Consider the following 14,394-nt stretch of genomic DNA (forward strand, 5'->3'; position numbering starts at 1 on the left):
GAGATGGGGGTTTGTGTCGAGGATAACGCAGCCTGTTGTTCCTCTGTCCTTTGTGTTGCATTAAAGGGAGCTGTGAGAGCAAGGAGAAGCCAGTGTGGCTCTTCTTGTACCGGGGGTGTTAGAACTCAGGTGGCTGGTTTGGCCATGGCTCTCCCTGCTCTTCTTTCTCCCTGTATATTGATGCAGATATGGAAACCATAGCCATAGTATGTTAAACGCACAGGCCAAAACTGTATTTAAAACTACTACCCAAATGAGGTAACCATTCCAAACTACCCAGTGGGGTGGTTGCAGTGGAGACCTCAATTAGTACCAGTGATCCCAGGTACTACAGACCTGAGGGCAGGCTTTGTATGCTGTCAGGCCTGGCCAGGGACCTGACTGGAAGCCAGAGTCCTGCTTTTCTGTCATCCTCTCTGCTATGGATAGGAGAGATAGGTGGAGCCACATACTGTAGGACAAACTGAGGCATACTACCTCATCATGCCATACTGTGCCCATGACCAATGCCCAGGCAACCCACAGAATTACAGAGACCTCGGATTAAACACTTGCTGAACCATCTCCATGGAACCTGTCAAAGTTGTGATGATTGTAATTCTAAACCCTAAAATAGGCTTCCAAGATGCTGAATGGAAGGTGATAACCCACGCAGCAGTTTCCCACTTTTGCCATATGGTAAAAATCCCTTCCGTATCCCAAAACTGGTGATCAGCCCCCAGGATTGAAGGATATCCATCTCATACTAGTTTAATGGTGGGAAAGGTGACAGTCAGCGTGAAATAGCTGCTCACCTGTTCAGCAAACTGTAGTGATTTATCTTCTGCTCCAGCTCCTCTAGGCTGGAGTGAATCACCAGGTCCCATTAAATCCCCACCACTCAATGCAACAATGGCATGAGGGACAGACTCTGTTGCCTGGATGCAGCATTCAATACCCTTCATCCCTCCCTGCAGCACAGGGAAGATGGGGAAGGTGAAAGAGAAGCATGAATCCCACAAGCATGCTGAAGACAAATGATGGGGGAAGCAGAGGGAGCATGTGGAGCATTGCCCTAACTCTTCTTCTGGTAGAGATTTCATTTCTTTCCGACTCTTGCTGTTCCTATCCCTGTGAAAGCCACACCTTCGCACAGATCCAGAGGGCAAGCGTGCTTCCAATTTTTATAATCGTTGTGGGAGTGTTCCTCTTCTGTGCTAAGCTACTACAAGACTGGTCCTTCTGGCTCCAGCACGGCTGTTTCTTCATGTGTTTCCTTCAGCAAGCCCAAAAGGACAGAAACTGGAATGAGCGACAGGGGATGGATCACTTGATGATTACCTATTCTGTTCATTCCCTCTGGGGCACCTGGCACTGGCCACTGTCAGAAGACAGGATACTAGATGGACCTTTTGGTCTGACCCACTAGGGCCATTCTTCTGTTCTTACCCTTTTGGGAGCCATATGATTGCAGATATTTGCACAAGGCAGTCTTTTCAAAACAAGACAACTTTTATTAGTCAACTGGAATACCGTTTTTTAGGGTCCTTAGGTTGGGATGGAAAACCAAGCTTACCTGTGTTTATGTTGGCAGCAATACCTGCCTCTTTGGCCCCCAATATCCAGGATTTCATTTCTTGTCCGATACTGAGCAGCAAAGTTCTTATCACAGTGTGCTCTGACTTCCAATCACTCTGTTTTGCCTTCCTGTCGTTAGAAGTTAATGCCCTTTTGTTGATCGTATCTCCAATTTAAATCCATTTACATATTGACAGTTCTTGATCACATAGGCATGTCTGAATTGGAATGAATGAATGATCAACACCCATCTCTTATTCCCTTGTCCCAGAGAAGGATTTAACCCCATAAGTCCTAGTAGGTCACAATACAAAAGTGAGTGGGGAAATGGAAATGGAGTCGTGCATATTTTTTATAAAAATGCAGACATGTTACACGTTCTCCAATTCTCACTCCCTCCCTTCAAGAAGAAACTGAGGGGGATCACTTGTCCAGTGGTCTAGAGATGTTTGTGATGTTGTGCACCTACTTTCAGGACAAAGCATCTGCTATTACATTTGTGGTCCTCTTAAAATGAGTTACTTCCATGTCATAATCTTGGAGGTGTAGACTCCATCTTAACAACTTTGGTGTTAAAAACCTCTCATTTGATATAGCTCAGCCAGGGGTGGTGGTTTCTGATTCGTGATTAGCATGATAGTGTATATGTAAATATTTTTAAAAGGGGCTTTTCAAGGACCTAAATCTTTCTATCTTTAAACTAAAAGCCAAGAGAAGATTTTTTTCGTCTGTCATAGGTAAAGCCAGATAGCTAGCATGAATTATGAACAGCTCAAGAAAGATGGGTTTCTGAGCTAGGTTCGTTTGCTGATGATCAGTAAAAATTGGAGCTGATGGCTATGCTGCGTTTACTTGTCCTGAGGCATGATGAAGCAGCTGTTCCAAATGGGGGACCAGAAAAGGTCCCCTTTTCTCTGAAGGAAACCAAGCAAGTAGAGCAGTTGTAACATTACAGAGTTTTGAGTTATCCACAGTCTTTTTCAGTGAACATCAGCAGAGGGATATGGCATATTCCTGGGTTGAGGACAGGAGTTCTCAGGGTTCCTAACACAACCACTTACCCACAGATTATTTTATTTTTTTAAATAGGTCCAGGTTATTCAAATAGATAATGTTAGACAATTATGGATCCTGGTCCTCATTTTTTCTTAAACTGTAGATTGATGGGAAAAAGAGTGTTACCACATTTTAAATCAGTATTCTTTTTTTTTTTTTTTTTTTATTATTATTTTCTTATCGGGGAAAGCTTGGAAAGTCTTCATTTACCAAGTTTTTTGGTGATGAGTTATTTTTTAAATAAGTACAAACTTCATTTATATAGGCATATTCAATGATCCACAGTATTTCTTTGTTTCACAAATTGGGGTGGCAGAAACAAAAAGATAGTGATGAGATAAGCCTAAGAACTGAAAATTAACTTGTATGGATTTTATTTATAACATGTTTGTGAAAGATCTTAGGTTGTAACTTTTTTGGGGTAGGGACTGTGTCTCTGTTTTTAAAGTACCTAGTCCTATGGGTCCTGTTCACGGTTAGGGCCTCTTGAAGTTGTTAATTCAAATCTTGCATTTCAACTGTCTGATAAAAAACAAAAGGAAAACAGTTCTGGTCTTGCAAGAGACTCTGTTCAGGCACACCTGTACACCTCTCTGGCATCACTTGCAGGAGTAATTCAAGTTTGTATGGAGAAAAATAAATTCCATAAGGAATATACTGTGAACAAATATAGTACTTTGTGCATAATATCCATCCATAATTCCACCTATTCAGTTTTTACATGTGTAATAATAAACTTTCTATTTTTCCCTTAAACTTTTTTTAGACAGGTGTGTCCATGATGGATCCAAACCATTTCCTGATGATAATGCTGAGTCGCTTTGAACTTTATCAGATATTTAGCACTCCAGACTATGGCAAAAGATTTAATACTGAAAATACCAATAAGGTACTTTTTTTTATATGTCATAATTTTTTAAATGGAAAAACGGCTAAAATTTTTTTTTTTTTTTGGAAAACTCTTAATGGTAAACAATGACTACAAAAAAAACTACAATTTAGTAGTCTAGGGCCTTGTCTATACTGGCACTTTTGTCGTTAAAATGTTTGTCGCTCAGGGGTGTGGGGGAAAAAAACCCACCTGCCCCTGGTGACGAAGCTACTGCCTTTCATTGGAGGTGGTTTTATTTTGTCGCCAAGAGAGCGCTTTCCTGGCTGTAAAGAGTGGCTACAAAGTGCACCTTACAATGGCATGGCTGCAGTGGCACAGCTGTGCTGTTGTAAGTTGCAAACTGTAGAAGTAGCCTTAGAATGACAAAGTAACTGCATTGAAAGGAGTGTGGAAGTTTTGATTCCTGGGCCATGTAGCAGAGAAATTATCATATGTGGTACTAGAGCAGAAATTTCCTCTTTATAAGGAGCTTTTGGGTGGTTTTAAAATGTAGATTTAAAATGTCATACCACTAGTGTTGTCTCATTCTGGCTAATCAGGTTCTGATGTTCTGCGAAGACATTACACTGGACTCTTGGTGAAGAGACAATTTCTCGTGTCGTTCAACAGCAGTCTGGTTAGAGAAAAGTGGTGATGCTGGATTCCAGAGGGAGAATCTGTCAGAAACAGTGGTTATTACTCAAAATAATACCATGGCAGAAATAGTGTCCCTAGCCTCTGTTTGCCAGAAGCTAGGAATGAGCGACAGGGGATGGATCACTTGATGTACTTGTTCTGTTCATTCCCTGTGGGGCACCAGGCACTGGCCGCTGTCGGAAGACGGGATACTGGATTAGATGGATCCTTGGTCTGACCCAGTAGGGCCATTCTTATGTTGATATCTGACATGGGTTAACACAAGTGAACTCGGGAAACAAGAGAAGCTGTTTTGAAAGTGCTAAACTTTGTAAATTAAGTTATGATGCATTAATTAGAAAATCCATTAAATAAGCACCTACAAAGTTGATATGCACAAACTTTTACCTAGTTTCTAAAAACAAAAAACAAACAGAACCAGTCCTCCATACAGATGTTCAAATTGTTGAAGAATCTTCAACAAAACCAAGATTCTCAGTTTGCATGTGGCAAAAAACTTGCATGTTATGATGTTCCTTGCCTCATAAACTTGCATCTGGGTATTGAAATGCACCAAAAAAAATCACCACTCAAAACTTGCTATGGGTGCGGTTTTGTGTAAATAAACTGGAATTTTAAAATAACACCACAAATTAATAATGGATCATATGTTTAGCATTTAAGAGGAGTGTAAAGAATTATTACTGCATCTCAGTAAGTGACTAACATTGATAGGTTTAAGGGTGAGCATGGGCAACAGACCTTAAGTTGCAATTTGAAATCCTAGAAAATCTATTTTCAAAAAATATTTTAAAATGTTGTTAACTGAAAAATGTTTATTCATTCTTTCTCCATTTATTTTCATTCAGGATGTAGTTCAGCAGAATAATACTCTTATAGAAGAAATGCTATATCTAATTATAATGATTGTTGGTAAGTTAAGATGTATTTAATCAATTCATTTCAAGTTGGATCATCTTGGTGGCATTTTACATTGCCATGTGGACCACTTGAGTTTGTTTCTGTTCTTTCATTTCTTGCACCTCATGATCCTTTCTAGGAGGAAGGAAAGGCCCTTCTTTGTTCAGCAGTGGCCCCTCTGACCTAAGAGTCACATTTACCAGTTCCTAAAAGTGTTCACTCCAGTCATTCTTCTCTAGATGTATACTCATACAGATACAGGCCTCAAGACTAGGTTGGCTTAATTTGTGGTTTGGGAAGAGTGGTGGTTGAGCCAGAGTTCATGAAAGCCCCTTTCCCTGAGGCTATGGGGGGAAGAGAATAAGAATACTTATTTTAAACTAGTTTTTCAGTGATTAATTATGAATTTATGTTCATTATTGTGTTCATAATTGTTAATTGTTTTTATTTTTACAGGAGAGAGATTTAGTCCTGGAGTAGGACAGGTAAATGCTACAGATGAAATCAAGCGAGAAATTATCCATCAGTTGAGCATCAGACCCATGGCCCACAGTGAATTAGTAAAAGCATTACCAGAAGATGTAAGTAATTTAAAAAAAAAAATATGTAGAAAGTAACCTGTATCCAAACCTTGTGTCTGAATCTTCTGAAACAGCCTTGTGTCCCATACCTTAAGCTGGGAATATGTTCCTCTGTAAGATAAGGGTATGGGCAAGTTCAGATAAACGCTACTCAAACAGTTGGTGGAGAGGTGTATGGTGGAAGAAGGAAATTCTATAGAAGACGAAGGAGTGGAGCATCAGGAACTCCTCAGCCATCTGCCTTCATGCTGCCCATAATTGGGAGACCTGGTGACATTCTTTTGCTGACCATCTGAGTACCTTTCCCAGACCTGAAGAAGAGATTTGTGTGGCTTCCCAAGCTTGTCTATATCACCAAAAGATATTACTTCACCCACCTTGTCTCTTGGAATGTATAGTCAGTAGAGGATCCTAACTGCAGGTTTAAAACCTACTGAGCAGCTCTTGCAACAATATAAACTTTCAATTAACTTATGACAGGTTTCAGAGTAGCAGCCGTGTTAGTCTGTATTTGCAAAAAGAAAAGGAGGACTTGTGGCACCTTAGAGACTAATAAATTTATTAGAGCATAAGCTTTCGTGAGCACCAAATGCATCCGATGAAGTGAGCTGTAGCTCACGAAAGCTTATGCTCTAATAAATTTTAGTCTCTAAGGCGCCACAAGTACTCCTTTTCTTTTTGCAATTAACTTATGGTGTATTCAGCATCCCCAAAGTTCTAGGCTAATTGAGACTGCATGATGATATGACCAATATAGCAAATATTGTAAAATGGAACGCTGCACTTGGATAAGAAGAAACACTGATTATTGTAAATCTTTGATAAATACTTGTATAAGATAGCAAAAAGAGAATTCTTCACATTTTTTAAAATGTGGTTTTAAAAAAAAAATTTAAAACTGGAAGAATTGTGTCTTACTTTCAAGTTGTGTAATAAATTTTCATTGATTTAAAAAAAACTTTTTTATGAAGATGATTCCAATCTCTGTGAATCACTTGAGAAAGTAAAAGTAGTAAAAACCTGGAATTTAAAATGAGTTACGTTTGTGATTCTTGAGTAGTTAAATAAGGTAGTATTTTGTGATCCAGAGAGAATGTCTGGTTTTGGTTTTTGTAACACATCTTAAAGGGGAGGATGCTTGCATGCAACTTGAAATCTAATCAGTTTTTAAAAATGCTTTAAGTATTTCACTAATCATGAGTCCTCCAGCCGGGTGTGTTGGGTTTTTGTTTGGGGTGGGGGAGTTTGAAAGGGAGATTGCAAGCACATTTTACTATTTTTTTACTTTGTTCACTTGTTGCTCTATCAAAGGCTCTCAGAGACAGGGGAAACTGACAACACATAAGACGCTGTCAAATGCATAAAATAACAAAAGAAAATAGTTGTTTTTTAATCTTTCAGTTCCAGTAATTTTAGGTATAACTTGTACAATAGTAGCTTTAAAAAAAAAAAAAAGACTGAAGTGTAACTCTAAAATTGGCATGGTCTCTTTTAAGATAAAACTGTAAAAACCATTGAATGTGTTTTAAAGACTGCTAAAAAAGACATACATAGAAAGTGACCAGAAGAATGACTTAGTGCTGCATATATTTTGCATCACGTGCCTGGTGCTGTATTTGATATGGCAGGAAAGAAGTTAATCAGGTAACTAATTGGTTATGCATCATTTCTGTTTTTTGTTTTTTTTAACTCCATGCAGGAGAACAAAGAGACTGGAATGGAAAGTGTAATTGAAGCCGTTGCCTGTTTCAAGTATGTTTTACTTTTTATTCTGATATCTCATTTTAAAATATTGAATGCGGGTTATTTATGTAAGGGAGCAAAACCGTAGGCCAGAGCCGAAGCATTTTCCCACACAGCTCTGCTAATATACCTCATTCATAACCTCTATCACCTCTGCTGTTTTATTCCTAGGATGTTTCATGAGCAGCAATTTTTAATCATGCCAATTTAGTATTAAGTTGCTCATATCAATGGTTTAACTAACATATATTTTTTCTTTATAGAAAACCTGGATTAACAGGCAGAGGATTGTATGAACTAAAACCAGAATGTACCAAGGATTTCAATCTCTATTTCTATCACTTTTCAAGGGCAGAGCAATCTAAGGTAACTAACAAAAACCAAGAGACTTCTCTTATAGATTCATAGATACTAAGGTCAGAAGGGACCATTCTGATCATCTAGTCCGACCTCCTGCACAGCGCAGGCCACAGAATCTCACCCACCCACTCCTATGAAAAACCTCACCCATGTCTGAGCTATTGAAGTCCTTAAATCATGGTTCAAAGACTTCAAGGAGCAGAGAAGCCTCCCTCAAGTCAACCATGCCCCATGCTACAGAGGAAGGCGAAAAACCTCCAGGGCCTCTCCAATCTGCCCTGGAGTCTTACATTGTCTTCTGTATACTTGGCTTCTAAAGCTGTATTCTTCTTTTAAGGGCTAATATGAGCCAATATTTTATAAACAAGCTTTACTCTTCTAAAGCATGTTTAGAGAATTTGACTGATTCTACAATAAACCCTACGCCAGTGAAAAGAACAGGAGTACTTGTGGCACCTTAGAGACTAACAAATGTATTTGAACATAAACTTTCGTGGGCTACAGCCCACTTAACCACTGTGCAGAGATCCACTGAAATCAGTGAAGCTTCATGTAGGTGTAGGAGTCTGCCTGCACAGAACTCATTGCTTGGTTAGGGTCTTAATGTACCAAAAATATTTTGATGTCATAAGTTTCCATTCAGTTTTATGGAGTTCACCACTTCAGTAGTTCCGATTTATAAAAGTTCTGATTTGTCTCAAAGTTGTTGTCTTAAAATAAATCCAGATTGAATCAAAATACAAGAAAAACTTAGAGCATCACTAACAGCAAAATAATCAAATGCAAATGTAACTTAAAGCAAGAAAGTAATAAATGTCATTTCCAGTAAGTTTTGCTATTGTCTTTAATGTAAAGATTATGGGGTAGAAGAAAAATTGAAAGGACACAACCAGGAAAGTAGAGGGTGGGGGTGTGTGTGTGTGTGTGTGTGTGTGTGTGTAGTCACTGTGTGTCTTTGTACAGATTTTGAAATAATCTTAGCACCATTCCTTTTGTCAGGCAGAGGAAGCACAAAGAAAACTGAAAAGACAAAACAGAGAAGATACAGGTATTACTTCTTGGGGAAGTATGGTATATGTATTCCCATGGATGCCCCCATTTTTTCTTATTTTCACACTCAAGGGCTATGCATTAGAATAACACCACCTTTTAGATTAGCCAAAAAGCAATTTTCAGAAAAAAAAATTGGTCTAATATCTGTATTGCCTACTCTTAGTGTTTTATATATTAATGCTTTTACTTCATTTCAGTACCCCAATAATGTAAGGCAAAACATTGTGCAGAAATTAATGCTTTCCTTTGTTCCATGTCTCTGTTTAATGCTTTTTTATAATTCAGTTAAGTAGTTTTTAGGTTTCTGAAGTACTTTACCTAATAATACAACTTATCAAGCAATTACATAGTACAGTATATTGGTTTAGATTCTACTAAATTAAGAGAAGTTCTTAATTGTATAAGTATTGGGAACGTTTCAAAAGCTTTAATGTTTAACAAATGAATTTCTGTTTCAGCACTTCCACCTCCTGTTCTGCCTCCTCTCTCTCCTCTTTTTGCAAGCCTGATTAATATTCTCCAGTCCGATGTCATGTTGTGCATTTTGGGAACAATACTCCAGTGGGCAGTAGAACATAACAGCTATGCCTGGTCTGAGTCCATGCTGCAGAGGGTATGTATAGACATTTAAGTCTGTGCACGTGTTAGAGTAGAAATATCCATTTTAGTGTATTGATATTTACAACGGCATCAGGAATATATTAACTGCCAAATGAGTTAAGCTGAAAAATGTAGAAGATCAATTGTAAATTGAGGGTTTTTTTTCTAACTTACTGTTAGAAAAATAACACCTAGTGTCTTCATTTAGTTAATTAGTATTCGTTTTGAATTGTATGCAGCAAATCATCTTTGAGTATGAAAGCACAGGTAGGGGAAGCAGGTTCTAGAGCTCTTGGTACATTTTTAACAGGTGGCCTCAATTTCAAATATATTTGTATATGTAAGAGGAAATAATTCTGTTTTGGACTAGGTAGAATAATTCTATAATTTTATGGTAGGGAAAGCATTTTCCTTCTCTTGCAACCTTGTATTTTCAAGATTCTGTAACTTTCAAAAAACAGTACATTTGGGGGTTGAAATATTGAAAGCTTGTTCTCTACTCAAAGGTAAATCTTTTTTGAAAAATGTGATTTTAAAAAAACAACAAAAAAACAAAAAAAAAACCAAACGGAATGGAATTTTGAGACACACAAACAAGACTAAAAAGCAATTTTCTCCAGTTACGGGACTTTTCAGATTCTCTGTGTCAATTTATAATTGCCTTTTAATAAAAACACTTAATTCCCCCCATGAGGGCCCTTCTCTTTGATGTATGTATAAAAAAATTTAGTTTACAAATAAAAATTTAATCTTAAATGGCAAAAGTAAGGATTACTCATTTGTTTAAAGACTGCAGGATTGGGCTCAAAATTCTAACCATTTGAAAATGTTTTTGATTCTGAGATCATACATGTCTTTATTGGAATGTTGAGACTGAATTTCCCAACTCTGCTTTTAAAATTCACTCTAGTTTGATGCTTTGCACTCAAAATATGCAGTGTATAAATTTGAACTGAATTGAATATCACATAAAAAGAAAAGGAGTACTTGTGGCACCTCAGAGACTAACAAATTTATTTGAGCATAAGCTTCCGTGAGCTACAGCTCACTTCGTTGGATGCTCAGATAAATTTGTTAGTCTCTAAGGTGCCACAAGTACTCCTTTTCTTTTTGCGGATACAGACTAACTCGGCTGCTACTCTGAAACCTGAATATCACACAATAATACTGTGTAGAGGGACAAGATGTAGTTGCTGTGGGAACCATAACATTGAAATCTTAACAATGTAAGAGTCAGGAAGTTTAATCATAATTAAGGCTACGATTTAGTCAGGGAGGTCATGGCAGTCACGGATTCCATGAATTTACCGGACCTCTGTGACTTCTTCCGCTTCAGCTGTCAGCAGCTGAAGCCAGGGTTGGAGGCAGGACTGTGTGTCACTACCCTGCTGCAACTGGGGCTGGATGGCTGGAATCAGGATCCTGCAGCTCCTGCCCTGCAGTTTGTGGAGGGACTGCAGCAGCGGCTATGTGTCCCTGCTCCATGGCTGTGGCCAGGTCCAGAACTGCGGCTGCACCCCCCTTTCTGCGGCTACTGCCGGGGGCTGTTCACCCCAGCCTCATGGCTTCTGCCGGGAGTACAGCTGGGGCCACATGCCCCTACCTGGCAGCAGCAGCTGGCTGCGGCCAGGTCCAGAGCTGGGGCTGTGCTTCCCCTGCTGTGCCCCAGCCAGCCCCGTGGCTTCTGCTGGGCACTGTGCTGCAGCTGGGGCTGTGCACCCCTGCCTGGGGGCTGCGGCCAGTTCCGGAGCTGGGGGCTGCTGGAGCTGGGGGTGTCCCCTGCAATGGTGGGGGTCTTGGCCTGTCAGTCTTCCCTTTCCTCCATGAGACTCCATTCCTCCTCCCTATTTAGCCCTGTCCCCAGTTATTTTTAATAACGTCACCGATAGTTCACGGGCTCCATGAATTTATGTTTATTGCCTGTCACCTGTCCATGACTTTTACTAAAAATAACCGTGACACAATCTTAGCCTTAATCATAATTCAGTAACGCATTTTTCATACATTTAATAGGGTCAGTATTTGAATATGTGAGTCTAATTCTACTCTGATACTTGCATGTTAGTCCCATTGAAGTGAATGGAAGTTGAATGCATGTATTGGAGAGCAGATTTTTGCCCAAAAAGTGACAGACTGCATCATATTGACAATTACCCTGAGAATTCAGATAGTTTGGCTTGAATTAATAGTTTTCCAGTTAATCCATTTTAATTCCTTGGTTATGTTGGAGGATCCCAGAGCTTTGCACTTTTTGCTTTATTATCTTCAGCAGTGTTACACTCAGGATTAATGACTGTTTGTCTAATAAATGGCCCATGGTGGTTACAATTTACTATGTTGCTCGTGTTGTTAATTCCTGGAATTGAATGCTTCAGGACATGTGGAAGAACTTTCTCTGACTTTTCTGGAACTTAATGTATGTTAGCCAGAGACAGTATGTTTGACAAGCTTCAGAGCTCACTACTAGGTGTATCTATTTTAAACTCTTGATTTCGGCCATTTTATAGCCTTTTGGGGCAATTTGTATTTTCAGTTTAATGCGGCACCATTTATAAATTGGTAAATAGCTGGATAACTGATTTTTATTTTGATCTTAAGATGCTGCTAGACAGTTTTTTAATAGTTCATGTTTTAGTTTTTTTCAGTTAACTTTCCTGTACGTTAGGGCAAAGAAGTTTAAAACTTGTGCATGCGTTTTATGCAAAAGTTCCAATAATAATATGCAGCTACCCCCAACAAACTAAGAAATACAACACAAGCCAGTTGTGGTTAACCCAAACCAGGGTTGTTCTTTGTGGTATGGTCCCTGTGGGTGCTTCACCTTAGGATGTATGTGCTCCCACGCATTCTTGATCACAGACTTTTAGTTAGCAGGGCCTGCACCTGCACGCTATACACCATTGTGCTCTGATCAAGGATATGTAGGGAGGGCAAACCTGCCACTGTTGCTCCAGTTCCTTCACAGATGTCTTTGGCTCAAGATGGAGCATTGTAGTGTCCATGTTAGCTTCACAGCTACTGCCTTTATTCTTTATTTTTTTCTTAGTGTTTTATTCTTTGTTTCTCATTTGGTTTAAGCACAGGCTTATGCTTTTGGGGGGTCCTCCCCTCAGTCCCCAGCCAGTCTTTCTGTGGTAAGGGCCTTCTTCACTCTTGATGTTCGTCTGCATTCTCCTTGGTTGGATTATGCCAAAGATCCTGCGTTTCCAACCTTGCAAGACCTGCCACGGGTCATTCCCCTCAGTGATGGGCATTCCAGGTGCCTCAGATAGAGTCCCATGTCCCATCTAAGTGCAAGGTCTGTTCCAGATTAAGAGCAGATCTAGGAAACTGAGGAAAGATCGATCGAAGCTCCTCTTAATGGAGCATTTCTTGAGGGGCGGGGGTTCTACTTCCTCTCCGTACATTGGCCTCAGCTGCTCAGACTGTTCCGGTGACTTCAACCTTGGTAAACAGAGACCATGGGCCAGCTTTGGAAATGAAACATTCTAAAAGGAAGAAACCACATTTCCTAGAGAGACTCCAGAAGAAGAGAAAAGTCACCTTTGAGGCCAGGGAACTAGGAGACTTCACATCCTGATATGAGTACTGCTAAGTCTTCTACAGGCCCCTAGACCAAGATGCCAATAGACCAAGACGACTCCTGGTACACCACTCATTGAGAAGTCTTCTAGCAAACTGCATCGAAGAGCACTGTCATTGTTGGTACCAGAAGCGGAGACCTCTCGACCAAAGGACTCCTTGAGGAGCAAGGACTTCTCTAAGAAGCCTTCTTCAACTCTAGTACCATCCTTGGGTCACAGTGTGACCCAGGGAGTCACTCAGTGCCAAGTGGCAGAGGACATGCCATCCTGTAACTTGCATCAGGTCAGACACACTCATTGCTCCATCATTGCCTTCCTGTCTGCTGCAGAGTCTTTTGGGGTTTTTGGTTGAGAAGGAATGGAGCGGTGGCAGATCTGCCCCTCCTTATATACCTTTGTACTGGAGCATGAGGGCATAGGTGCAGATCTCTGGACCCATGGCTGCTGCTAACTAAAAATCTACAAGAATGGACTGTAGCATGCACATCCTAAGGTGGAGCATTGAAAGGGACAACACCTCGAACTCCAGTTACTGTACAGATAAGTAACCTTTTCTTCACAGTTGCTACACAGGAATACAAAACCTTGGAAACACACATGTAGTATACAGTACTTTTTGTGACTTGGATACAGTAATAACTTATTTGAAATAAGTTTTCAGAACTAAGACAGATATGCCAAAGACAATCTTAGAGAGAGGGTGGGTGAGGTAATATCTTTTATTGGACCAACTTCTGTTAGTGAGAGAGACAAGTTTTTGAGCCACACAGAGCTCTTCCTCATGTCTCTGTGTGGCTCGAAAGCTTCGGTCTATCACCAACAGAAGTTGGTCCAATATATTATCTCACCCACTTTGTTTCTTTCTAATATCCTGAGACTAACACAACTACAACTACGCTGCAAAGACAATGTAGGTAGTTACTATATAAAGTTCACTTTCTTGTAATTTTTTTTAATCAATTGTTTTTCTCTCAATATAATGTTTTTAGTTCCTTATAGACATTAGGGGATTGTATAAAATGTTTTTTTGATAAAAGGTCTGAAATTAATGATTTTTATATAGGTTTTGCACTTGATTGGAATGGCACTACAAGAAGAAAAACAACACCTAGAGAATCTCAGTGAAGAGAATGTTGTAACATTTACCTTCACTCAGAAGATCTCAAGTATGTCCATTCCTCAAATGTTTAGCAAATTCAAAATCAGGAATATTAATCTATAATATTTTGTATATAAAACTCTTCTGCCCTTCTGCATAGAGATGCATTAAAAGATGCTTTTTAATACACTGTAATGCTGTATGTATATAATTCAATGCACAAAACCCCCAGAAGTGTAGAATTCTACAAAAATAATCCGTTGTAGCAAATGCGCATGTACATAAGTGTTTAGGTTCTGAAATATCTAACAATAGGGATAGTGTCATGCCTGA

The 14,394-nt window shown here is 39.4% G+C and overlaps 1 protein-coding gene across 13 annotated transcripts in view; it reads left to right on the top strand.

The window, feature by feature from the left end:
- The window catches only part of UBR2 (ubiquitin protein ligase E3 component n-recognin 2), a 124,545-nt gene that overhangs the window by 52,486 nt on the left and 57,665 nt on the right, over positions 1-14,394 (top strand). For 9 of the 13 annotated variants that reach the window (XR_006280278.1, XR_006280279.1, XR_006280277.1 and 6 more), the window contains 8 exons: positions 3,380-3,502; positions 4,990-5,053; positions 5,498-5,622; positions 7,322-7,374; positions 7,629-7,731; positions 8,725-8,773; positions 9,237-9,391; positions 14,026-14,128. Coding sequence is in view for 9 of the 13 variants with exons in the window: in XM_038397673.2 (XP_038253601.1) it covers positions 3,380-3,502; positions 4,990-5,053; positions 5,498-5,622; positions 7,322-7,374; positions 7,629-7,731; positions 8,725-8,773; positions 9,237-9,391; positions 14,026-14,128 (775 nt within the window). In the remaining 4 variants the exon portion in view is untranslated. The other 4 variants (XM_043511851.1, XM_043511849.1, XM_043511850.1 and 1 more) reach the window with 4 other exon arrangements.

Source organism: Dermochelys coriacea, chromosome 3 (assembly GCF_009764565.3).
Source record: "Dermochelys coriacea isolate rDerCor1 chromosome 3, rDerCor1.pri.v4, whole genome shotgun sequence".
In the NCBI taxonomy this organism is placed as follows: domain Eukaryota; kingdom Metazoa; phylum Chordata; order Testudines; family Dermochelyidae; genus Dermochelys; species Dermochelys coriacea.